The sequence below is a fragment of the Lathamus discolor genome, chromosome 3 (assembly GCF_037157495.1).
Source record: "Lathamus discolor isolate bLatDis1 chromosome 3, bLatDis1.hap1, whole genome shotgun sequence".
In the NCBI taxonomy this organism is placed as follows: domain Eukaryota; kingdom Metazoa; phylum Chordata; class Aves; order Psittaciformes; family Psittacidae; genus Lathamus; species Lathamus discolor.
The window spans coordinates 145,475,937-145,497,739 of NC_088886.1; the positions used below are offsets into that span (position 1 = coordinate 145,475,937).

The 21,803-nt window shown below is 38.4% G+C and overlaps 1 protein-coding gene and 1 long non-coding RNA gene across 4 annotated transcripts; one reads left to right on the forward strand and one right to left on the reverse strand.

Moving 5' to 3' along the window:
- Nucleotides 1-404: 404 nt before the first annotated feature.
- Nucleotides 405-17,034, reverse strand: FAM204A (family with sequence similarity 204 member A). 3 transcript variants are annotated; one of them, XM_065672364.1, is made up of 8 exons: nucleotides 16,929-17,034; nucleotides 16,123-16,398; nucleotides 14,964-15,054; nucleotides 14,293-14,326; nucleotides 13,629-13,728; nucleotides 11,832-11,921; nucleotides 1,040-1,146; nucleotides 405-686 (listed from the first exon to the last, which is right to left on the reverse strand). In XM_065672364.1, exons 2-8 carry the CDS (start codon nucleotides 16,360-16,362, stop codon nucleotides 635-637), a joined length of 714 nt encoding a protein of 237 aa, XP_065528436.1. In that variant the 5' UTR covers nucleotides 16,363-16,398; nucleotides 16,929-17,034; the 3' UTR covers nucleotides 405-634. The 3 variants fall into 3 exon arrangements, with proteins under 3 accessions (XP_065528436.1, XP_065528434.1, XP_065528435.1); XM_065672362.1 differs by having other exon boundaries at nucleotides 13,629-13,731; nucleotides 16,929-17,033; XM_065672363.1 differs by lacking the exon at nucleotides 16,929-17,034 and adding an exon at nucleotides 16,564-16,895 and having other exon boundaries at nucleotides 13,629-13,731.
- On the forward strand, nucleotides 17,001-21,420 carry LOC136010729 (uncharacterized). Its single transcript, XR_010610981.1, has 3 exons — nucleotides 17,001-17,108; nucleotides 17,779-18,169; nucleotides 21,100-21,420. It is a non-coding gene; the product is annotated as an uncharacterized LOC136010729 (long non-coding RNA).
- The last annotated feature ends 383 nt before the right edge of the window (nucleotides 21,421-21,803 follow it).

Consider the following 21,803-nt stretch of genomic DNA (forward strand, 5'->3'; position numbering starts at 1 on the left):
GAGAATTTTAAATATACTGAAGAACATGGCACCAGCGCATGACAAATAGTAGCAGATCTTTCCAGGAGAGAGGATGGACTAATGCAGCCATTTTTTTTCCTCATGATATTTACTATGCCTATAAATGCATAAATAATAATGGTTTTACACAGGTGGGGTGGTTTTGCTTTTCTATATTTAGTAGCACAAACACACACTTTCAAGCAATCAGAAAAGTAGCACTTACTGCATTAAGTTCGTATAATCTCAGCAGGAAAGCTTATCCCACTCCCTACACCCAAGCACTACAACTGCAGTGCAGCACAGACCACATAAAATACTTGGACCAAGTATTTTACTCCATCTTCAGAGTTCTCTATGAGACTCCAAATGCACTCTGCAATGCCTAATCTTAACTGTTCATATTTTGGAGAAAAATGCTTTATTTAACATAGCATTGGTGTCTAGATAGTATTTTTACAGCATTATAAGGCAAAATAAAAAAGATGCTGCAGTCTAACAGCATTAAGAGAAACACAAGGTTGATGCATTTGGGTTCATTTTGTGGTTTCTTTTGTGTTTAGATTTGAGAAGTTGCCCACAAAGATTCTTCAAGTAAAAACAGGTATTTAAGTCCTGAGGAAAACAGGATGGATTACATGTATCCCATGTTGCTCTTTGTCTCCCATCTTTTCTTGGCTTCAAATCTGAAATAGAGCACAAAACCCACATTAGGAATCTTGACTATGCACATTTTGGCTACTCATCCTAACAACAACAAAAAAAAAAAACCCTTATTTTTAATGCCATTACAAAGACATGAAGGCAAATGTAGCCATATAACCAACACATTAAGAACAGGGGCTTTACCAGAATTAAGTCTGATATACTGCTAAAAAAAAACACAAGCCCAACATAAAAACCCCCAGCAAGGTTAAACTAAACAAATAAGATTAGCACAAGCCTATTTCAACTAAGAAAACATTTAACTGAGATTGTATTGTATACACTTAGTGCCAATGAAACCACACATGTTTAATTCCATACTCAAATGACTTACCCCCAAGCAAGCTTCTTTTTCTTTTGAGCTTCTTGGGCAGCCTCTGCTTCTTGCTTGGCTTTTACAAAGTTGCGGCAAGCAACAGCTTTGGCAATTTTCACACCAAGCTAAGACATAAAAAGGGAACAAAGGAAAATTGAATAGATCCAAATGGCTCATGTGAAATTTAAGCCTCACAAATTACTTGGTCCGATACTGTTCCTCAAAAGTCAATAGATATTTTAATATCTTTCAAACATTAGGCTGATGCTGTGCTACTAGATCAGATGAGCAAGAATGTTTCTGGAAAGAAATACAAAGGAAAGGAATCCTGGAGCAAGCAATCCTTTTCATCAAATCCTTCATTTTCAAGAATAAAAGCAAAGGGCAATAGCTGACTAGATCCTTTTGTTTATTTTTAAATAAATATATACACAGACACACACAATCTCCATTATTAAGACCAGTCTGTGACCTCAGCTGTGCCAACAACAAAAGCATCAGGTCATACCAATATGAAAAACACCCAAAAAGATAGTTCTATACAGAAGAACTGCTGCTACCATACATTTTCCAGTAGCGCCAGTGGTCATGTTTTAATTGGTCTGTCCAGAAAGTAAATGCAGCAGTGTCCTTAAAGTCCATCTGGCACTTCATCTTCATGTTACCAGCTTTCAGATTATTAGTGTGATAATATGCATGCTTTTCAATTAAGGTCCTAACAGGCTGTAGATGAATACTACTTTGCTTTCATAAACTTACACTGTGAGATTTAAGTTCACTTAAGCGAATGTCATGGAGGAAAAAAGATAATAAAGCAAAGAGATCAAGAAGATACTGTGAACTGTGACCTGATCATTTTCCTTAAGCAGCATTCATAACTTGCTCATTGTTGTTATGTTTTGTGATTGCTGCCATGACTTAACATTATCTGCCACTAAATTATGAATTACGGAAGAATTTGTATCAAAAGTGACCGCTTTTCTCCAAGACAAACAAGCAATTCATTTAGCCAGAGGTGCTACGAACTGATGTGGACAAACAGGTTTTTCTTTCTATCAACTCCAAAGCCTCCTGGAGTTAGCTAATAGCTTCTGACTGGATCTTCTCAATTTCTCCAAAACATCACTGAAGCATCAAACAAAAAAGGCATGGGAGAGTGAAAGGACACTTCTTAACACTTTGGTGAGAGTTGCATTATTAATGGTAATATACTTCAAATAGTCTGTAGGCGTCTATGCAAGCAATTCTTATTTACTGAGAGGCATTTTATTCAGGTAAGACGAGTGAGAACTCAGAACACATTTTTGCTTGTAGATGGCATATCTGTTACAAGTCTCCCATCAAACACCTACCATGTAGGGAGGAGACTATCTTGTAAACAAAGCAAAACAAACAGCACCACTATAAGCTATTCTACCTTACAGCCCTTATGGTCCAAAGTCGCCTTTCTGCAGAAGGCTTTGAGAGCCTACATGTGCATAGGCACTAAGCACAACAGTCTGTCCGTTGTTTTGAGGTTCACAACCTCAACACAGGCATGATATTTTAAAAGCAAAATGTGCAAAGTAAGTAAAAATTTAAAAGCAAAATGTGCAAAGTAAGTAAAGCTAAAGAAGGTTTTCATCTACATAAGATCATAAATATGTACCTATGGAATCACCTCGATGCTCAAAATAATTCATGTAACCAGACATTTCAAAACTTTTATATTGTTAGCTACATCAGTTGTCCTCTGAGCATTATATACATTATTATATACATTATATACATACATATATATTATATAATTATATACATTTTATATAATCAGTAGTTCAATGCCAACATCTGAACCGCAAATCTCAAGTCAAGAGACCAGAAGATAAAACATTCTCCTATTTGCATTGTCACTTCATATTTAAGGGCAGCTATTAACTTTAATGCTTGCGGTATAAAAATGCTGAAGAAAACTCGCCTAGAAATGAAATTCAAGAAATGCTTACTTGTTAATTGAAACAGTACAATTATTGCCTTAAAAAACAGAGCAATATAATGGCTGAAGTCAGTCAATCAGCACAGCCACGACTATTTCTGAACAGAATCTTACCTCCTAACACACCTGAATATTAACTCTTACTATATAATGAATAATGGCCTGCTGAACCTTAGAAACACACAAATACACATGTAAGGTGTACACAAGTGCTGCAGAAAAATATTTTGATCTGCATTTCTTGGAAGACAGAATGAATTCTTCCGTCTTTGAAAAGGGGAAAAAAAGGGATAATAAGATCCTCTGTAGTGTATATGGAAGTAAAAAGAGAAGTATTTTGCAGCATTAACATTGTCATTTCTAGGCTACATAGAGTCAAATATGTTGCATATAAACACACACAAGCATTCTAGTCAGATTAAACGTCTTCTGCTCCCACCCACACCCAGACATACATCCTGCCTTCCCTCCCTCTCCACAAAGAAATCCATAAAAGCTTGGTCAATGGGTTTTACATTAAAAAAAACCCAAACATTTCAGGTCATCAGATAACTCAATAAAATACAATCTTAAAAGAAGTATGAAACCATGAATAAAAATATATACAACAATTTCTTGTGTAGTCAAAGTATCAGCATTTTCCATATAGAACATCCAATATTTTGCTGCATTTTAATTAAGGTGTCTAAACATTATCACAAAGAACTGCAAATTGGTCAGAGCACGCAGTAAGGAAAATTAAGCTCTAAAGGCTTTTTATCACCATATTTCAGGAACCAAGGGTGTAAAATGTTCTAATTTGGGATATATTAAAAGCCATAAAAGGTCTTTCAAAAAGATTAATGGTACTTTGCTTGGATTTAAGATAAGGGCTTTAGCTGGTTGGAAAAGCAGGGCCCTGGCTAGACCCTTGAGGCATTCATCTTTACAGCCACTTGGAAGATTTGTAAAAGCGTCTGCATAACCTCAAGCAAACGCACTGCGACATTTTTTTTTTCCTCTAAATTCCTTTCAATTTTACAGGTTTAAAGTGTGTAAATCATATTGGGTAGTAAAGCTGATAGAATGGTTCATCCCTGTAACACAATATATATGTACATCTATGTATTTTTAAGACAAACTTAACAAAAACAACTTAGTTCCTACAGGGCAAAGACCCTTCCATTCTGAAGCTGACCAATAATCATGTCAAATATCTTCCTCTAGATGTTTAATGTAGCATAAAGGAGAATTTTCTACTCATCTGAAATTGTTACCTTGTAACGCATTTCTGAAGCTTGGCTTCTTTTTGAAGAGTTTCGAGGCATTTATTTAAAAATACCAATTATCATACTTTAACTTTTTATGGAATAACAGGTCTCGATGAAAAATATTTATGCCATTCTCTTTTGTTCTTTAATTAAATGAAAACAGATGTTTTCTGAAGTAAAGCGGAACCATTACTGGAGTACTTAAAGTGTTAAGGTCTTTAATTTTTATATCAGTTTGGTCTACAATTCCTGATTGTCTTTACTCAAGCTCAACATTAATGTCAAGCAAGTTACCTAGGAGACGAAAGAGATCAAAGAGACAAAAAACCCTCAAATGTCTGATTAATCAAGCCTGCAAACAGCTTATTTCTTTTAGCCTGCATGCAAGTATGAAAATGAGATTCTGGGAGCCGTACATTGTGCAGATTTGTTCATTCTTATCAGAACAAAGCCAGCGGCAGCTTATTTCATGGATCATTGGCACTGTCATCAGTGCTACACAGAACGGGTGACAGCTCCTCATTTTGAGGCTTGAACAAAATTAGCAAAAAGTCGGCACAAATTAGCCTCTCATCTTTTTAGTAATATGACATTATTCATTTACTTTTTATCCAATTTTTAATTTTTTCCTTGTCAGCTATCCCTTTCTAGTGTTTCTTGCACAGCATCATAAAACACTTTTAAAACAACCAAAGAAATGGCTGAAGTTGAAATAGGATGTAAAGTTCAGGCAAAAGAGTAAACATTTTTATTAAGTTGCTACAGAACGTACGGGAACTTCCCGAAAACTTCCTTGAAAATCAAGACATTTCACACTAAATAGCATCAAGCAAGGAATTCTCATTAAGATAAACCGTGCAAGTAAATGCTGAATGATACAAGTAATGAGACAACAGATTCAAGAACTGCTCCAGAAATATTTCGGTAAAAGGCACAAAATGCTAAACCTACAGAAGCTCCAACAAAACATCTATATTGAAACAGGTCCTGAAATATCCTATGATCACACCAGAGAAGCCAAACAGCCTTTTAATACAGTGTTACAGTTTCTCATCAAATATGAATCTGGCTATTTCAGGCTTGCCTCTAGCAATGATTTTCTCCTTTTATGTTATGGAATGTTATCCATTGCTGACGTATATAAAATATATAAAGCAAACAAGAATACCGAGTGGATTTTGCAGTGAAAATTGTCCCCTTTCAATGGCATGTTCAACTTCCACTGTAAAATACTCTGTAATATCTTTGTTGTATTTTTATGCTGTGCATTACACCACCAAATGATATTTGGATGACACAGTAATGGAGCAAGGACAGAGCACTGTTCTAATAGTAAACCCTTTGCTAGATTTAAACATTTAAATGCAAGTAACTTCTTCCATTCATGAGAAAACCCAGCATTAAAAAATTAACTATAAGCTGTTAGATGCTTTACACAGCCCCCTTATAACAAAGGCAGTTTTAAAAAAAGAACTGTAGTACTGTTTTCAGCAATTTCTTTATCTCTGTTCTTCTAAGTAAGAAAGCTTATTAACAAGCTTTGAACTTAAAATCACATTTACAATAATGTGCCATCAACAGTTTTATAAGCTAATTAGAAAAAAAGATTAATTAATGACTGGCTGCTAATAAAATGGCAATCATGAAGAAAGAAACCAAGGGTGCTAAGCTTCAACTACCACCAATTAAGAGCTAATTACAAACAAATTATATATGTGTTTTGCTGTGGGCTTTAATTTACTAAAATGGTTTTAATTAAAAGAGAAAACATGCTGATTAATTGAACTGCAGAAAAAATCTACAGTATAAACTGTGCTTTGTCTGTCTCTTTAATTAGACTTGTAACATCTGAAATCTTTTTTTAAGGTTTGTTAAGGGAAAGATATACATAATTAAGGGAGCAGAAGAATGGAATTCTAGGTGATAACCCTGCCATGTTCCAAAGGTTAAAAGAAAACCACCTCAATGAAGAGAGAGATTTGGAAGCACCTCCGCTAAATGTTAGAAGGAAAATCCCTCAGAAATAAAAAGGAGAAGAAACTCTTCTTTTTTTACCCCAGGTCCCTCAAGAGGCAAGACTTCCAAGTTCATGGGTGCTTGGTTACATTTCCTATAAAACTGCATCTATCTCTTCGGGTACCTTAAAGCACTACAATGAATTGTGAACACAACACAGAAGTTCCATTTTACCACCAGAAGAGCATCAAGCACTAGAATCTGCCCATCTGAAACAGTAACGTGCGCACAACCTCATGATCTACCATATCCTATCCAGATTTTCTAATGGAAAACAGCTTCCAGAATGGTTCTCAATGGTCATGACACACAACCTTGCTCGTGTACTTCCCATTCTAAATTACATGTCTGGAAGTTACTCACAGATATCAGATACTAATTCGATCATGAGAAAATGGTCAAAACTGATGAAACAAATTTTGAAAACAGCAGCAGGACTGATCTTGCTGTAACATGAGAATGATACCCTAGTAAATAGCCAATTCATTCCATCAATTACAATGCAGATCTTTCATTTACACTTGATCACAATACCAATATTTCTCCATAAATTGCAGCTTTTTAAGAAGTCTTTCGCCAAAATGCCAGAAGCCATGAAGCTAAGCACTTAGGAACAGTGCTGTCAAGAAGTCTGTGCTATTTAGAGCCTGACAACTACTCCAGTAATTTAGCACACTAAATTACAAAATATTTCAGAAGTTCTTTTTGACAGCAAGTCTAATATGGTCAAGATTATTTTATCACGTTCAAGTTACAGTCCTCAGGCTAATGTGCTCTTAGACAACGTGGCACCTACCTACCAGGCAGTTCACACAACCCACGAGTAAGTGCAAAGTTTGAGGTTTAGCCAGATTAGTTCTCAGAATATCAGAGACATAAGAAATCTGCATTCTGCTTCTTGAGACACCACAAAGCGATTCAAATACAAAAGCACTATGAAAGATTATTTCTCTAGGGGGAAGAAAAGCTTGGAAAATAGTTATAGGTTTACACACTGGGGAGGCAGATCTTTAAAATAATATTGATTAGGAAAAGAACTTTTAGAAGTATCACTCCAAATGGAAACACAGTTACAGCAAAGTGAAATTACCAACTATCTCCTCATACAGCCCTTATGCAAAAGGATAAACACTTCCACTATGCACACATTGCTCTAGTTTATCACCAAAAGTCTAGGCAGTTTCCCGCAAGCACAGCAGGAGAAATTAAAAGTCCATTTCAAGACGTTATTCCAAAAAAGGTTTTTCAAAAGCATTAGAAAAGTTGATATAATTCCAAATGTCTGTTCCCAGCTACATATCCAAGTACCTGCTGCCATTAAATATCAACTACCTCACCGTAGATCATGACCAAATTAACCATTTTATCTCAGCCCAGCTAAGTGTCCACATAAACTTTATTCTCTTAACAATGCTTGTTGTAACTCCTACATTAATATCAACACTTCTACTGGCATCTCTCAGGTTAAACAAGTCATCATTAGATGAATACAGTGTTCAAACACTAGCCTGATGTATGCCATTCTGGACTTGAACAGCAGAACTTTAAAACATGAAGGAGACTGCCTTGCTGAAGGCCCTGGACTGTTATAACAAAGAAAGTAACTCAGTTACAATAATAAACCTTAACTGTTCATATAATAACATGCACATTGCAATTAATTGCTAGTTATTTAATACTACCAGTACTATGTTGTAGGTATTAATGAAATAATTCAGTCTAAGTGTGTTTAAAAACCCACAGTGAATTCAGATTAAGCAGTATAACCCATCTGCATTATGTGGATGCTCCACACAAATTCAAAGTAGTGCTGGCCTCATACACTGTAACTGTATCACAGCACCCACATGCTCAAGACAGACTGAGTTCTAGAAGCAGTCTGGCTACAGAAGCAATGCTACTGAAGGCCTAAATTACTCTAGACAATATAATGTAGACCTGCCCCTATTCTTTCAGGAAGAATTTCACCCATATATAAAGTAATGCAACCAAGAATTTCAGGATCACTAGAACTCCGAGTGCAACAGAACACCCCACAAGAGAACAGACTAGGGGGATATCCAAGGATGCTACAGTTAGAGATCTGCTACCCTGGTAACACCCAAACAGCTGCAATCACTCTTCTAGCCCAGAAACCAGGATGACAACAGGAGACAAGGAAGAGCCAATGCTTCACAGGGAGATCTGCCAAGAGATCAGACTCTTCATCATCACATAAGAACAATTAATTTTAACAGAAATGAAACTGACAACAAAAGAGGGGTTAACACATTTTTAGCTAGTCTCAAAAGCTACATATGAAACCACACATGCAGTCACTAGTAAATAAAGACCCTCATGCATAAGGTATCCAAGTTCTAATTTCTCTCAGTCTAAGAACTTGAACACTACTAGATTAAGTATTGATCTAAATTTGTTAACATTCACCACACCAGAAGCAAGCAACAAATAATATATTGCCCAAAGCCTCATTTACAGCAGTACAACAACATTTTCCTTAAAGAACCTGCAACAAGTACCACATGGAAACCAAAATTCCCCAGACCCTGAGGCAGTACCATTTAGGTTTTTAGGATGTAAATTTCTCATCCACTCACAGCTGGTAGATTATGCATATTGCCTAAATCATCACTGATTTTCAAGGAATCTGATTTCTAAAAACCTTTTCTCACTGTGTCATAGTGATAGCACATTGACAGCATCATTTTGGCATTCCTTTGCTTTTTAGGACATGTTTTTACTGCCTGTTCTCGTCATCTGTTTATTTTTGGCTTTTCTTTTTTTTTCTAAATACTGAAGCTGCCCTATCAGTTTCACAGGCTTATAAATGTTATACATCAAAAATTAGTTTCACTTATTAAGACAGGAAACGGCTTTAAGAACTCTGGGATCTCTGCCTCAAAGCAAAAGCTTTATCAGCAGGTTCCAGTCACTGCTTCTTGCAAAAGAAAATGGTGCCGATTAAAACCCCATACACCTGATTTCAAAAAGAACACCTACCCACTGAACATTCTTCACATGGCTGCGAGGGGGGCTGTACCCCAAACAGAAGGCAGCTCCTTCTCACATGCTCCCTGCCCCCGAACCCTGCAACACTGCTCAAGAAAAATGAAAACTATACATAAAAAGATGATGGTGAGATAAAGGAACAGTAATTCATCCACTTATTTCTCTAGACTTCAGAAGTGGGGTCCTTCAATAGTCATGGTGCGGCTCCACACCTGAGCTGCTCTCAGCGTTGTGTTGCATTTGGAAGTTAGAAGCATACAAATAGCCACATACTTTAAAAATAAACTCACTTCTTAGAAGTATTGCATAAAATGAGTTTTAAAAGCAACATTTAACTTGCGTAGTATTGATATAATCCCTACTTTCCTTCTCAGTATGAAAGGAGTTATTTCATTAATTGTACTCGTATACAAATACAGTGATTTTCGAGTCAACATCTCCCATAATGAAATCTTTTTCTATAGCACTGCACTGAACCAGAACTAGCCACTGTTAGAATGAGTTCCTTAGAACAAAAAGTATTTTAAAGGGTCAGTTAAAAGAAAATACAGCTTCACAAAAAACACAAAGGAAAATGAATCTTGCAGTGGGTAACGCTGCACATCTTTACAACAGTAGAGAACCCCAGTGAATTCACATGGAATCTGCCTCAGCAGAGATCCTCATGAAATCAAGCCAGAGTCATTTGAGTTTTCCTTCTTTCAACACACTATTTATTCAGATAAACCCACTTAACCAAAACCAAGTCAAGGCTGTGAATACTAATAACGTTTCAAGCCTTTTGTTTTCAGAATTACAACATGCCAATATTTGAAAGTCAACAATTTGGAGCTAATGTTCCACAAATAATAATACACTGCAGTGGCACCTGGGATATGCTAGATGTTGTACAATCCCATGGCTACAAAAACCAGATTAACAGTTTATCATAAATATTACAAAACCTTAAAACTTCTTACATTAATTTGTTTTTATAGTCAAACAATTTGCACTAGAACCTCAGTATGTTTTATTGATTATGATACTCTAACCACTTTAGATGGGATAATGACATTTGTGAAGGAGAACTGCAAGTGTTTTTCATGTTGTACGCATGAAAGGTAATATAGCAGTATCACAGTGAGAAGCTGGTCCAAATTAAAGGGAAAATTAGGACACATTCCTATCACTGTCAATAGCTGTTATCTTTGAGGATTGAAGTTTTGTGACTATTGGTGAAAGGCAGATAAGTCTAGTCATTAGAAAATGCCCAGAGTGACTAAATACAGGAGTTTAACGATTGTGAAAGAACACTACCAAGGAACTGTTAGTTTTAGCTAACCTTAGTTAGGGAACCTTAAGAACTGTATTTCCCATTTCATAATACATCTGTTTCTAAAGCCATCACAATATTGTATTATATTGTGTTAAAAAGATTTCAATCTGCAATCTTACATTAAAGCTTCGCTTACAACCCTGTAATTAGGAAACATGTTAAGTATTTGTGCAATAATGAGAAGTATACAGAATTTGTCTTTCCGTTCTTAATCCTTCTCCAACACCTTTGAATTTTGCTAGTATATACAGTGGACAGAAAAATTCCATTACCTCTGTGTGGAAGAACATGCAAGATACAGGAATGAAAGCAAGTATTATATAATTAATTGCTAATATAAATCTAGAATATTTATGGTTCAAATTATATCTATCAGATGACTTACAAATGATAGCCTCTCCACTCCTCTCAAATAGCTCTTACTTATTATTTTCTCAGCTGGCTTCAAAACTATTCCAACCACTGTTTTATCCTAATTTTCTTCCTTTGCATTTTCTCCCCTGTGCACAAATAAACAGCAACAAGCAGCAAAGCCTTCACAGAACACCAACCAACAAGACAACATTGTGAAAAAATAAGAGTTTCTCACTTGTTTCTTTTTTAGATAGGCATTTACATTACTAAAAATGATGACAAGGAGAAGAAATATCCATTCATTCTATAAGCATCATTCTAAGGCTACAGCAATGCTTGACATCCATCTAATCCCATTCTTCAGAATTATTCTAGACATCAACACCCAAGCGCACGAGCACAATGGAAAAAAACAGTGGAGTACAAGTTTGGGTGTATTCATCCTTATTTGGGCACATCTTGCTCTAAGCTTGCTACATCTCTACCTTTCTTCAGGCTTTCCAAGCTTATTGAAGAGGGAATGTGAAGAAAAAACTAACACAATGAACCGACAGGACGAGAACATCCTACGGCTATTTTCTTGGCTTGCAACATGCAGAAAAATCTAAAGTTCAACATAGATGACTAGTGACTGACTCCTCTGACTCACAGAGTCAGCATGAAGGCTTTAAAGCAAGGTTACTTGGGATTGTTCATGGTTGTATTTTCAGTTTTAATTCATAACTACAGGGTATCCAAGCATTACAAGATCAGCAGAAAAATCCTTCAATCAGACAGAAATCTGCTTAAGAAACAGGAAAGATGCCCCAAACCATCTTCAATGCTATTTTAGTTATGACATTTTCTGCACAAAACTAAATGTTTCCTCAGAGCTTTTGTTAATAGCCCACTTACCTCACGAGCAGCTAATCTATCACTCAGCTCCTCAGCCTTATCAATGTCACCTTCAGCCACAGACTTCTCTATGCTAAGTTCAAGGCCAGACTAGAAAGAGAAAAGTAAATCTTTTTAGGACAAAAAGAAATAACACATTTAAACGGAGCATCTTTCTTTCATAAGATTCTTTAAGACACTGCAGAAACCTGTAATTTCTATGTAACACAAATCACTTTGTCTATGTATTGTAATGGACAGTATAATTAAGAATTCACTGAAAGGCCGCCTGAGCACAAATCATTGCATTAGTTCCACCTTATGTGCAGGATAATACTGTAGGTTAAAAAAATTACACAGACTAGTTTACGCCTGTCACAATAAAATTTCATCTGAAGATCTGGCTTATCTCTTCCATCCCTGGAGCCTTCTAAACATAATGTGAAATATATGTGTCAGGTAACACAAAGAATGGCAATTACCACTGTATCGCTACAGTTCTCAGATCTTATCTTGATCCAAAAACTGAGTTCTGGCACAGTGCCACTCTGCTGTGCTAATAAATTAAGAATTCTAGCAGTCCTATGGAAAACAATGAAAAAGCTTCAGAATTTAACCTCTGAAAATGACAAAATAACCTTTGTGATCAACAGAACTTGTTTTACAACAACATTTACAAGTAATGTAACAATAAAAAGTAAATATTTACTGGAAATTATAGCTGGAAACTTCTGAATACAGAAGAGTAGCATAGAAGGAGGCACCAGCTTCAGAATGTCACAGAAAACTCTCTCTCATAACAGACTTTACAGCCTCACTGGTTTTAAATCTTAGTGATGCTGAAGAAAACACTTTTGACAGTTTTGTAACATACACTTTTTTTAAAAGATGAAAGCAAAAAAGCAATCAATTTTTAAGAAACAAGCGGTCTGCAAACACTGCACTTGAATTACTCAGGTGGTAAAGTGCCCAACTGGAACCTGCAGTGACAGCCAATTCCGTTAGGTATCTTTTCTGAAATTAATGACACATACACTCCACTAGTGATTAAATCTCTGGCCTTGAGTGAAGAACATCTGCTTTTTAACAGTTTAGGCCTCATTCTAGGTCTATTCTGAGCAGTTTAAAGACAACTAAATACCCACTAAGAGCAAGAACTTGGGCAGAAGCAAACAATGTCTCCTGACTTGCACGCAGAAACTTACTTCAGGCAAATGAAAAATAGAAGAATTACCATTAAGGAGACTCACTGAACATTTCATGTCATAGAACTTACACAGGCCTTTACTAGAAGTACAGAACAGAGCTACACTGAACTCACAATGTGATGCATTTCTTAACTTGCTCATTGTGTTGTACCAGTTATTTCAAATTATGACTGGTTACGCAATAGTATTCAGGAACATAAATCCAGTAAAATTGTACAGTAGGTCTGGCTCTCTAATTCCTATAGCCCATGTTGTCAACTAAAGGATTTAGGTGACACATTTTAAAGTTAAAATATGATTAAAACCAAAGAAAACAAAAATTCAAACGAAGCATGTGAAGTGTTTTGTGTCGCATGATAACAGACAACAGAACCAGACAGGAAGTAAGTGTGGATACTGTCACAAAAGAAAGTACAGCCAACTACTCTATTCTAGTACAATTCATGAAATATCTAAAAGGAAATTCACTTTAAAATGTGCACAAAATTATCCTTCCACAGAGTAACTTTATCTTTTACTCACTTTTAAACAGGCTCAGTTTTAACTCTGTTAAGGCCAAGTTCTTTAACTGTGAAGTACAAGCTGACATTGCTTTTGTATCAACAGTCACCTTTTGGGGAGCCCTGCTATCCACAGGTGATTCAAATCTATCATTGATTCCAAAGTATTGTGTAAGTTCTTTCCATTTCTCTTCATTTGCCAACTGTTGGCTACTAAAAACAAAGACACAAGAAGTCATTAATATAATCAGGTCCCTTGCCACAATTTGTAATATTCCTTTAAATGCTAAAAGAAACTCTTCCACTTGGCAGACACACTCTTTTCACCCGCTCACAGTTTCTAACAGAAGTGAAATTAATTATTCCTTCCCTTCTTAACTCCAGAATCTTAAAAGCAAGCTTATAGACTCAAGAATCATTTAGGTTGGGAAAGACCTTTAAGATAATTGAGTCCAACCATAAGCCTAACCATGCCAAGGAGGAAAAAGAGGAGATGGAACTGGTTGAAGAGGAGCTTGTATGTTATTACATGCAAAACATATTTAGGAATAACATTAAGTCTATTTTAAGTTACATTCAGCACATTTGTGTTGATTTTTCAAACCAAGCAATCACTGGTATCACATTCAGCCTGCCCAACAAAGACAGTGAACAACTGCAGCTGGCATTTCACACCATGTTCAAAGCTATGGTTGTGCATGTGGACAAGCTTTTTTAACAAGCTTTGCCCAATATTAAAACCAGACCTCAAATAATCACACTGACCAGTTTTACCTCTTAGTTGCTTCATCACTCTGTTTCTGTTTTCCTAGGAGGGGAAAGAATAAAATCCAGCATTACACAGTAATATACTACAGCATCCAATCAACTTACAGAACTCGGTCACATTTTATTTGAAAGACTGACACATGAGGATTTTTACCCAATGATCATATTGTTTTAAACCACTTTCTGCAAGACGTTTCATACAAAGAAATTCCTACAGTATCTGTGAAGACATTTTAACCAGAATACACAACGTATGTTCTATAGAATTACTGAAATACACTTAACCGTTATAAATCAGTATTAACTGAGCAAGTTTTATGTCCTTGTTAAGAAGGGGAACAAGTACATGACTTGAACTTTAAGCAGCAACTCACAACCTAGTCCTACAAGTGATTTATACAACTGAAAAATAAAATCCCAGATAATAACTATAAAACATGTATTCAAGCATTCAAATCTTGCTAAGACTCAAAAAAAAACCCCCATACAAGAAAAACCCAAAACCCCAAATCTCTTCCCTCCCCCACCACCAAAGAAAAAGCCAAACACATCAAAAACCCAACAACAGAGCACCCAAACAAAAGCAACATCCCCCCTCAAGCCAGCGAATCCCACTTCTGAAGTATTTATTACTAATTCCACTGTGAGGAAATATATTCTGCAATTATATAAAACACCTTTTCTGTGGCGCTTTCTTTTCCGGCCTTTGCTTTCCTGTTTCGATTGGGTTTTCATTTCATGGCTTTTCTTCTGGAGCTCCAGAAATTTCTACAAGATTAAGAAAGGCAAATAACTATTTTTTTAATTTATTTTCCTTTTTTTAAAAAATAAAATATTACATGATATGCTGAGAAATGTTGTCCTAGTATCTTATTTACCCACAGGACCCTGTTACGCCTATGTATATATATTACATACCTATTTATATATATACACACTATACATGTATATAACATCATACCATTGCATGAATTTATCAATGAGAACATCCAACTCTGACGGCATTAAACAAGAATTGTCTCTTTCCTCACCTCTTTCTACATCCCAGGACTATTCAAACTCGACAGCTTTCTCCTGGGACATGACACTGAATACAGTTATGCTGGTTGCATGCTCTTGAGCTATTCCATACACTGTTATTGCCTACCTGGTAGTTGGATTCCAAGAATTACTGACAGCCTAGTCCTTGCACAGCTAGCTATCTACATGGACTGAAATTCCACGTACATATTTCCTCCTACATGGAGGACAGAGGAACGTAACTAGTTTTTCCCAATTCTCATTTTGACTCAAAAAGCCTAAAACACAGATCACTTTGTTTATACTTATTTTTTTCAGTCTTTACATGCAACAGGAAAATCGAGGGATTATAAGCAACTATGAGTCTGAATGCCTGCAACTAACCCCTACAGAAAGCAGGGGGACACATCTGTACTTCAGATACATATCACTGGTGCAGTGGCTGACATACTGAGCTCCAAATCCTTCCTACTGATGTAGAAAGCAGCTGCAAAGAAGCTCTGAGCCCATATGCTACCAAAACATAAGTCTTTACACAGTTATCCAAACATCTTCCTGCTGTGCCACCAGTCACCACTGCACGAGGAGAGGGAAAAAAAAGAAGTTACAGTCACTTCCTATGTAAATTCCTGCTCACCTTGCTTGAAACAATCTAAGATATATTATGGCAACTGCACTTTGATCACCCTCTATTTCATCTCAGGCTTGGATATTGAATATTCAACATGGAGTTATTTGGATTTAAAAATTAGCCATTCATCTTTGAGCATGGTGCATTCACACTCTGGATAACTGGTGACCTGTAACAATACCCACGTTCCATGTATGTAAAGAAATTCCCGAAGGGCATGGCTGAGATTCATTTTCTTCAGGTACTGCAGATATCACAATGGGCTCCCTGGTGGCATTACTTTCAGGTCCATCCTCCTGCAATTCAGGAACCTGAACTCCTTCAACATCTTTCACATCTTCCTTTGAGAAGGAACCGTCTCCATCATCAGAACTTAAGTCAACATCGCTTTCATTCAGTCCTGGAGGCAACAGCCCACTCCACATCTCCCAGCTTAAAAAAGCCCAAGCCACTTCAGGTCACTGCAAAGACATTAGAGTTACATCAGGTTACCCATTCCTAGACAGAAACATCATCAGCCTGTAGAATAACGAAACGGCAAAACATATAATCAAACATTTTAGCGTCTCTTGAGAGAACCCACATCAGACGCTTGAGACAGACGCCTATAAAGCTTCTATACTTACTATTTCAGACAGAAGCGGGCGATCTCTTGCTCTTTAGTTCTACCACCTCGCACTTGCTCACGGCTGCTTTCTGCTCCAGGGCGCTACGGCAGCAAACGCCTCCCGCCTCTCTCCACGGCCGGCTGAGAGCACGTCCCACCCTTCCCCGGACATACCCACCGCCTCCCCTCGCTGGCCGGGCACGGGTGCGCTCCGCCGGCCCCGAGGGCAGGACGAAGAGCAGAGTCCGCTGTGGAAGGCAGCGGGCGGAGGAGGCGAGAGCGGCAAACACAGACAAACACCAACGCGAACAGCAAGAGCAGAGCACAAACAGCACCTCCAGACCCCGCCACCCAGCACCACCAACATCCCCCGACCGTGTTTACCTGGCCGCCATCTTGACACAGCCGAGCACCACACCCGCCGGTTGGACTCTGCCCCGCAGCCAATCAACGGGCGCGTTGCTGCCGTGGGCCGGGCCTCTCAGGGCGTCATGGCAACCAGGGAGGGCAGACGGCTGCGAGGCGGAAGGGTTGGCTCGGCCGGGATGGCGGAGCGTGGCTTTGGTGGGGTTGTCCTGGATAAGGGGGGGTCTTCCCTGGGGGCAAGGGGTGCTGCTTTCCCGGGAGGGTGGAAGGGGTCTCCCTTGGGGCACCGGGGTCTCCGCTGGGGGCACAGACACACCACCACCCCTCGCAGTGAGGCCGCTCTGGGGAAACAGCAGCTTACTCGCTCCCAGGAGTGCTGCAGAAGGTTCTGACTTGCGTGAGTGAGGTGGTTCTGTCAGAATTAAAAGCAGTGCTCTGGCAGGACAGGTGACAGGTTTACTGCAGTCTGCCATAAAGGAGCATGGTGTCTATTCCAAAAGTAAACCTTGTAATCTGTACCATGCCTAAGTGTTTATGCAGGAACAGAATGGCTAGGGTCAGCAGCCTTACTCTGCAAGGGTGGAAAAATCAGAGTACCCACTAGTGCCTTGGATTAATGTGGTAAAGAGAAAACTTCAAAAACACTGGTCCCACATCTTGTGGAGCTGTTTGCTGTGGGTTGTCTTCCAGCATAAGAGCTCTCATTTTCCTTAAAGTTCTCCAAGAATGTGGGAAAGCTCTTAGAAACTCATGGGGAATTCTGAGCCAGATAGCACTGTGCTAAGGTGCTTCAAAGGTCAACAGTAACACAGAGTATGTAGTAAAGGACTTGCTTATTTGGGGATTCTCTTACACATTTTCCTTTCAGCTTTCACAGATGAGGCAGACAAAACAAGCACTGTGGAGCAGCCTGAATATGATTCAGCAAGAACATCTTGCATATAAGCATCAACAGGAAGGGAGGCACAGAGAAACTGCGAGAAGATGGTGAAGGGATAAGGCTGACAATAGATGAGCACTGAAACATGTCTGAAACGTGGGAGGTCTCGTGGTGGAAATAATTTGGGAGAAGATGCATTTTTGAGTGATGATTGAGCAGGTTGAAAACTGAATCTCAGTGTCAAGACTTCTGACAAAGGAATTGCTGACACCAAATCAGGACACAACCCAGGTGTGGACAAACAGTGCAGCCGTGAGGGGAATGAGCAAGGGGCAAGAGTTTAAGCGTTTCAGAGATGGATATGTGGAATATTACGGCTGTGAGTACGGACTTCTTGCTGGGTCACAGCTTCTGGGGTTGGCCAGGCATGGAAGGGAAAAACAAGCATGTTTCTTGTGGACATAACATAGATCTTCAGATTAATTTCCTTTTAATGCCATAATGTAACATCCTCAGATTCATTTCTAAAATCAATTAATTCCATAAGTAATCACTTCTTCATGAGCTACACATAAATTTCACACTCAGCTTGCTAACTACAGTCTCCTCTCATCTGGTAAATCGATTTTTAAGAGATCTGTTTTTGTTTACATTTAATAATTGATTGCATTTGATATACAGATAGGCGGCAATTGATAAATGTATTGATATTAGATGTTCATTGCCATTTCTTCTAGGAAGATGTTAGACCATTAGGCTGCATATTTTCTTAGTGTGAACAAATCTGAGAATGCTCTGAATATTGAAAGATACATGACATCTTTGTGGCCTGTAAAAGTATATGATTGGTAGGGATACATTTTCAGAAGGCAAGTTTAATTTCATGACAAAATGTGTATCCAAACGTTGTGCTTCTTATTTAGTATCTACAAGATGATTTGTGGCACACACGAGCACTGGTAGCACACACAAATGAAGTACTCAGATGTTCACCTGCATTTCATTTTACAATTACAAATTCCTTGCATTTGTAATATAAAAAGCCAAATTTCAAGGTAATCTCAGGTTCTCCTGCAACAAATTCTGACTTCTCACAGGGTCTTCCGTGAGAAAAAAGGTGGAAACAGCTTCTCCCTGGCTTAAACAATCCAGAAGCATTTTGGATTCAAAAGATCAGTGATTGCTGAAGCTACAAAAGAGGTTGTTGGCTACTTACTGCTTTTTGTTGAAATGATTTGTAGAGTCTTTTTATCTGGGGAAGAAAAAAAGAGAAGGCAGCACACCCTTGTGACCAACACTGATGCTCCTACATCGAATTTGCAAGGGCTACTATTGTTAGAATCATAGAATCATAGAATAGTTAGGGTTGGAAAGGACCTTACGATCATCAAGTTCCAGTCCCCCTGCCATGAGCAGGGACACCTCACAGTAAACCATGTCACCCAAGACTTCATCCAACCTGGCCTTGAACACTGCCAGGGATGGAGCATTCACCACTTCCTTGGGCAAACCATTCCAGTGCCTCACCACCCTCATAGTAAAGAACTTCCTCCTTATATCCAATCTAAACTTCCCCTGTTTAAGTTTTAACCCATTACCCCTTGTCCTATCATTACAGTCCCTAATGAAGAGTCCCTCCCCAGCATCCTTATAGGCCTCCTTCAGATAGTGGGAGGCTGCTATGAGGTCTCCACGCAGCCTTCTCTTCTCCAGGCTGAACAGCCCCAACTTTCTCAGCCTGTCTTCATACGGGAGGTGCTCCAGTCCCCTGATCATCCTCGTGGCCTCCTCTGGACTTGTTCCAGCAGTTCCATGTCCTTTTTATGTTGAGGACACCAGAACTGCACACAATACTCCAGGTGAGGTCTCACGAGAGCAGAGTAGAGGGGCAGGATCACCTCCTTCGACCTGCTGGTCACGCTCCTTTTGATGCAGCCCAGGATACGGTTGGCTTTCTGGGCTGCGAGCGCACAATGCAGCCAGCTCATGTTCATTTTCTCATTGACCAACACCCCCAAGTCCTTCTCCTTAATGCTGCTCTGAATCTCTTCTCTGCCTGGCCTGTTGCTGTGCCTGGAATTGTTCCAACCCAGGTGTAGGACCTTGCACTTGTCATGGTTGAACTTCATGAGGGTGGCATCAGCCCACCTCACAAGCGTGTCAAGGTCCCTCTGGATGGCATCCCTTCCCTCCAGCGTATCAACCGAACCACACAGCTTGGTGTCATCGGCAGACTTGCTGAGGGCGCACTCAATCCCACTGTCCATGTCAGCAACAGATGTTGAACAAGACCGGTCCCAACACCAATCCCTGAGGGACACCATTCATTACTGTTTTCCACCTGGACATTGAGCCACTGAACACAACCCTTTGCATGCGGCCGTCCAGCCAATTCTTTATCCACCGAGTGGTCCATCTAAAGTTTTGTTCCAAAACTTGATTCAGTGTCAAATTCTTCTCATGCCAATTTTCTGTTCCCCATTGAGCTCGTATTCAAATAGTCTGATTTATTTCCTTTTGGTCAACTGATCTAACTTCCTTTCTCGCTTGAACTCCTCTCCTGGAGGCCTGCCAAACACTGACTCTTGTGAATGAATTGAGTCATACCTCTGAGATTCCCACGGAACATCAAACTAGTGCAACATTGTAGTTGCAGGTTAGGTATTTGTGATGCTGTTATTAAAAACTACTTGAACTTTAGAAGGAAAGCCTATTGCAGTTATATGTAAAATCAAGTTTAATTTGGATTTCAGGATCTCTCTGAGTTTTCAGGTTCTAGTTGATTATATCTCTATTGCCTATCTATACTATCTGGTGTTGGATATTTACAGACACTATGAGGCCCAGCGGTTAGTTTGCCTATTCAGATATATGGTAGCAATAGGAATATGAGTCTCCTGACTTGGGAATCCCTGTAGAGCAAAGCATATGGTCTCAGGAATTGAAAAGAGCAGCTTTGGTCGTTTGGTCTTTCTATGTTACTGTAGAGTAACAGTATTAGTGTATAGCACTGTGGTACTTCTAGTTCATGCTATCCTGAGGTAGTCTTATGCAAGTTTTCTTTAGAAGGGTATGTCCTGTATTCATTTGAGTAACCAGGCTGTGCTTCTGATGCAGTTTTTACTTCTGGTACTGTTTAGGATAGACTCTGTACCACCAACACATTCAGCGGTGTGCTTGAAGCCATTTAGCTAATCTTAAATAATCATGTGCATGCTTATTTCCAAACAATATACACAGTTTCCTACTACAGAAATGGAGTCTACTGCAACATAAATTATGTATTATTTATTGTTTCTTTTTGTTTAGGAGTAAATGAGGATATGAGGTACTTCTTACGGATGGAAATATGCTACATTTTATCCTTTTGAGACAGTATTTTGGAAATATGTCGAAATCATCAAGAACTGAATTCTTGTTTAAACATAATGGGGAGGCTGTATTGTATTAGCAGATTACAGTCATTGTGTTAGTATGGTATCTACCTTGTATTCGTTTTTGCTAACACAATGAGAAATTTTTCCAGCATGATTATATTTTAATACAATAAAATACTGTTGGAAAGGAAAATGAATATGATTTTAAGAGAGATGTAAAGACAATAAAATATCATCTATTTTTTTCCCTAAACTTCCCATTTGTTGCTAACTTAAATACTTTTTATTAATCCTTTAAAATAATTATAATCAGGTGAGCATTTAAAGTCAGTTAAAAGGATTACAGAGGGTTTTTTCCTCCAGGTAAGATCTAAGCAGGTGTGCTCAGATGCTTCTAAATTTGCTTGTTTGGGATCACTGCATAACTGAGCAATGTAGGATCAAGCCCTGAGCTTTTACAGAAAGTATTGTTATAGCATCATGTAGTTGTTCCTCTGAGGTTTGCATTTGATGAAACTTCTGTCCATAGATACAGAAAACATCTGTCTGTGGTTGTAAGCATCATCAGCACATGAGCAAGTTGCTTTGTCTACTGTTTCAAAACAGGCACCTCTGAAGTATTAGCGCACAGTTAAT